General features: G+C 51.6%; 2 protein-coding genes across 2 annotated transcripts in view; one reads left to right on the top strand and one right to left on the bottom strand.

Annotated features, from left to right (window-relative positions):
* LRRC41 (leucine rich repeat containing 41) overlaps window positions 1-4,028 on the bottom strand; it is a 7,654-nt gene extending 3,626 nt beyond the window's left edge. The window contains exons 1-6 of the mRNA XM_010006689.1: window positions 4,006-4,028; window positions 3,766-3,803; window positions 3,566-3,636; window positions 1,589-2,756; window positions 939-1,184; window positions 7-61 (exon numbers count right to left, since the gene is read on the bottom strand). Of these exons, the coding sequence (XP_010004991.1) occupies window positions 7-61; window positions 939-1,184; window positions 1,589-2,756; window positions 3,566-3,636; window positions 3,766-3,803; window positions 4,006-4,028 (1,601 nt within the window). The remainder of the gene's footprint in view (window positions 1-6; window positions 62-938; window positions 1,185-1,588; window positions 2,757-3,565; window positions 3,637-3,765; window positions 3,804-4,005) is intronic.
* Window positions 4,027-4,124, top strand: part of LOC104396790 (cytochrome b-c1 complex subunit 6, mitochondrial) — a 1,697-nt gene continuing 1,599 nt past the window's right edge. Inside the window, exon 1 of the mRNA XM_010006688.1 lies at window positions 4,027-4,113. Coding sequence (XP_010004990.1) covers window positions 4,027-4,113 — 87 coding nt within the window. The remainder of the gene's footprint in view (window positions 4,114-4,124) is intronic.

Genomic DNA, 4,124 nt, shown 5'->3' with positions numbered 1-4,124 from the left:
AGGAATGCAGTGTGCAGAGGATCCCTGGGGAATCGGATCTCCAACTGCTCCAGGCAGCTCTCTAAGGGAAGAAAAACAACAAAAGACCTTGGTCTGGAGTGCCTGTCTTCAACATAGCTAGGTCCTAGAGCACGCAAGAAGTCCTTGTGCCTCACATGACTATCATTTAGGTCCACAGAAAGTGTCTGTGCACTGTGCCCTGCCCCACAGAGCTGTATGGCAACTGAGACCTACGGTCACCTAAGGCTTATTTCAGGACTCCGGCCAGACCACAGGGGCACCAGTTTCTACTGGGTTCTGGCAGTGAAACAACACTTGAGAAAAGGTCACCCTTTACACACAAACCAGTTGGTGTCCTTCCAGAGCACAGGTCTTCACTGACCATACTTTCTCAGACTTTGTTTGCTGCTCTTCTGGTCATTCAAGGGCTAATATGGGTGATGAGACCTGTGAGCTGAGAACACACTGCATAGGTCCCAGACTGAAATCCAGAGGCTTGGGCAGTGCTTAGCCATCACCTGTGGTATTGTGATCAAGAGATACTTTCCCTCTGCTTAAAGAGTCTGTCCAAGGCTTGGAGCCTCACAATAAGATGGGCAAAGCAAAAGCTCCTGACCAATTTACTGGTATGGTGGGATACACTCCCTGGGGGGCTGCGTGGACAGTCACCACTAGCAGGTTATGGCTGGCCCTGTACAAAGCTGGTGTTGCAGCAGACTGGCATACAGCAAAAAAATGCTCCGTCCAAGACTCAGACTTCACAGAGCATGTTACAGACTGGAAATTACAAATTGCAACACCATCTATATCAGAAAGGTGAGGCTGGAAGTGCTTAATTACACATCAGTAGTAACAGCATAGACTTCAAATCTGCGTGCCAATCTTTTACAGCTCTATCTGCCTGCCACAGAAGACATCAGACAGAATCTGCTTCCTACCTGGGATTTCTGCCTCACTGCAGCTTGGATTCCCCTCTGGCCTGTTGCCCTCCAGCTGGTTTTTGAGGTCGAAGCTGACTGAGAGCGTGTGGAGCTGGGGAAAGGCGCTCAGGACGCAGTGAACGAGCTCCATGCAAGGCATGTGGGAGAAGATGTCGCTGAGGCGCAACACGCGGAGCTGGCAGTCCGAGTGGCGGGAGAGGGCCCGGAGCCCAGAGAGGATGCAGAAGATGTTAGCACCCAGGCCTGGAACAGCATTTGTACAGAAAGGTGTTAGCTGTGCCTGTACAGGCACCTACACACACACAACTGGAGCGGCACCAATGGACAAGCAACTTAAGTCAAAGGCTACACTCACAGCCTGCTTTACCCATGTGTTCTTAAGCTAGACTGTATATATGGGAGATCTGGCTCTTCCCGTCCCCCTCTCTGGATGGTGTTTAAGCACATGGCCAAGGGCTATTCTGGTGCAGAAGAGCCCCAATCTCTCCCTCATACACGTCCTCACACTCATTAACCATCTCTACTGGTGCCATTCTCAAGACTAGGTACCAATACTCTTACAATGCCCATTCCAGTAAGAATAGTCAGGGTAAACCTGACTAGGAAGTACCAAGTCTGGCAGGAAGCAACCTGTCCACACCACTAACCATTGTAAGACAGAACCAAGTTTTCTAAAGACACCCAGGAGCTCAGCAGGTTACTCAGGGTCCGACATGTTTCCCCAGTCAAAGGAATGGAGAACAATTCCAGTGTGGATACACTTCGGAAGCGGTGAGCAACTTTCAGAGAAAAGGTCCCAGCAGATCCTCCTCTTTTCTTACATCCGGCGTGGCCAGTGCACAGAGATCCTGAGGAGGAAACAGTCCAGTTCTCAGTATCTTCTCCCTCTGTGGCATCGTTTTTGTCAAGAAACCCTGAATTATCCTCTCTTGCAACAGTAAAAACAAAATCATACAGGTCTTCTGGGTCAGCACGTGGTCCCCTGTTTCGTCGGAGGCAGCGACGTTTCTTCCCCACTGCAGATTTCAGCCGTCTGCGTGTCTTTTGAAGAATGGGGTGACAGGACAGCTGCTCTGAGGTGCAACGAGGGGAAGATCCTCCCTGAATGCTACTGTGGTCACAGGGCACCTCGCTGCTTGCCTCCACACATGCTTGGTTTTGCAGAGGAGGACTTCTTGGTCCAGAGAGAACAGGGTTCGGGTGGGTGTCAGCCCTGCATCCATTCACCTCCACATCAGCCTCCTCCTGGGCTCTGGGGGATCCCTTCTGGTTCTTGCCATCACTCTGCTCCCTCTCGCCACAAAGGACCCGCTCTGCTCGCTCTTGTGCTGACTCCTGGCTTTGGGCTTTGTCCACCTCTCTGCAAAGGCCACACGGGCTGCTGTGATAGGCGAGGGCGTTTCCCGAGCGCCAGAACCCAGCACTCATGCTCAAAATGAGAACAAGCAGAACCGTGTCAGGAACAGGCCAGGAGTACATGGACACTTGGCTGACAGAGCCGTGGTGAATCAGCCGGTGAAGAAGTAAAACCAGCGAACGCCTGATGGACTGGTCGGAGGAGAGGAGGTGCTGGAACTTCAGGATCCTCAGGGAACCAGCCAGGTTTTCAAGCACTTTCTGGTTGTGCTCAGCAGCAAGTTCCACCGCGCCCTGCAGCATGTTGCAGAGGGTGAGCTGGGAAACGTGGGGGGAGCTGTGAAGCAGTGGTGAAAAGTGATGGTCATTGAGACGCCAGTCAGAAGAAACATCCAGGACACCATGAAGAACGTTTGAGAAGAATGTTTCAAGGAACTTCTTCCTCCAACAAGTTATGTTCTGCAGTTAAACAACAGGGCCACAGTTAAAAAAAAAAAAAAGTCAGCCACAATTTTTCTCATTCTTTTAAAGTTAAATCATTGCTATCCGCTCACTTGGTAAATGTGGTATCAAAAAAACCCCTACTCCTAGCACAACTGAAACCACCTTTCTAGTTCTCAACATTCTTCCTCAGTGTGTTCACTGAAAAACAGTTACTCCCGTCACACTCTATTCATCCTGCTTCTGACCCGATTTAAACATATTCAGGAGTTTGAAGCTAAGCCATGTTTTCGCCTTTTAAAAATCCACATCATCAGGAATTTTCTTCCCAAGCATCTATTTATAGGCTGTGATTAAGTTGTCTGCTAATTATTATTTTGCATCAATGAATCAATGGAAGTGCTTCAGGTTTCCTGTGTAAAACCATTTGTCCAAACTCACTGTCTTCTGGAAGTATTTTTGTATTGCTTTCTAGGACATCAGTGCATTTTTTTGGCAGCGTAGGTGTAAGCATGATACATGATAAGACACTGTTTTTATCCTATTTCCCTAGGAATTACAGTTCTAAAGACAGGATTTATCCTTTTGGGAAACTCACTGGTGTGACGTGCAGGGTGTGGCTGTACACTACACCTCCTTTTAAGAACCCCATTGCCCAAAATGGTCTTATTACCAGGGTCATGCCTTGGTCCAGAGCTCTATGAACGCTTATAAACAAGCACCACCAGTCACTCGGAGGCAGCCAGCAGCACTGGCAGGCTTGGAAAGGAAACCTCACGGAAGAAACCTGGGTCGTGCCCCTTCTCCTGCTGGCAGCATTTCCTCACCTCCGAGTTGGGCGGCCTGGTTTTCATCACATCGTCCCACAGCTGGCGCCAGATGGGCTGCGTTGAGAGGCCTGGGAACCAACCATCATCAGCTGGGGGGTTTGCACCCCTTCTTCTCGTCCGAGCGCCCTGCCCTGGGGCTCGCAGGGGCGCCGGGCAGGAGGGGCAAGCTCAGGGGGGCACAGAGCCAGGCCTGGCACCTAAAGGCTGGTGCTCTGCAGCAAGGGAAGGTTGCTGCCTTGAAAGGGACGCGAGTTTAAAAATGGCTGGTTTTGTTGGCCCTTGAAATTAAGCAGAGTTAGGGTAAGGACCACACTGCTGTGTGGACCCTGCCTGGGTGCGGGGCTCGAGGTTGGGCGTGTGGGGAGGTGGCCGGGCCACCTGTGATGGCAGGGACTGTGCTCCGGGTATGTCCCCCCCTTACAAAAGGGGGTTTTCACCTCTCCAGCCCGGAGGGGTTCATGGCTCCCGCGCAGGGCCCTCTTTCCAGCCCGGGTCCCTCCGCTGCCGGGCTCCCCTCTCCAGGACAACCCCCCGGTGCCTGGGGGGCTCGTCCCCC

Source organism: Chaetura pelagica, unplaced genomic scaffold, assembly GCF_000747805.2.
Source record: "Chaetura pelagica isolate M959 unplaced genomic scaffold, ChaPel_1.0 scaffold69, whole genome shotgun sequence".
In the NCBI taxonomy this organism is placed as follows: Eukaryota; Metazoa; Chordata; class Aves; order Apodiformes; family Apodidae; genus Chaetura; species Chaetura pelagica.
The sequence above is the reverse complement of the archived record's forward strand: the minus strand, read 5'-3'. Positions and strand labels throughout refer to the sequence as shown.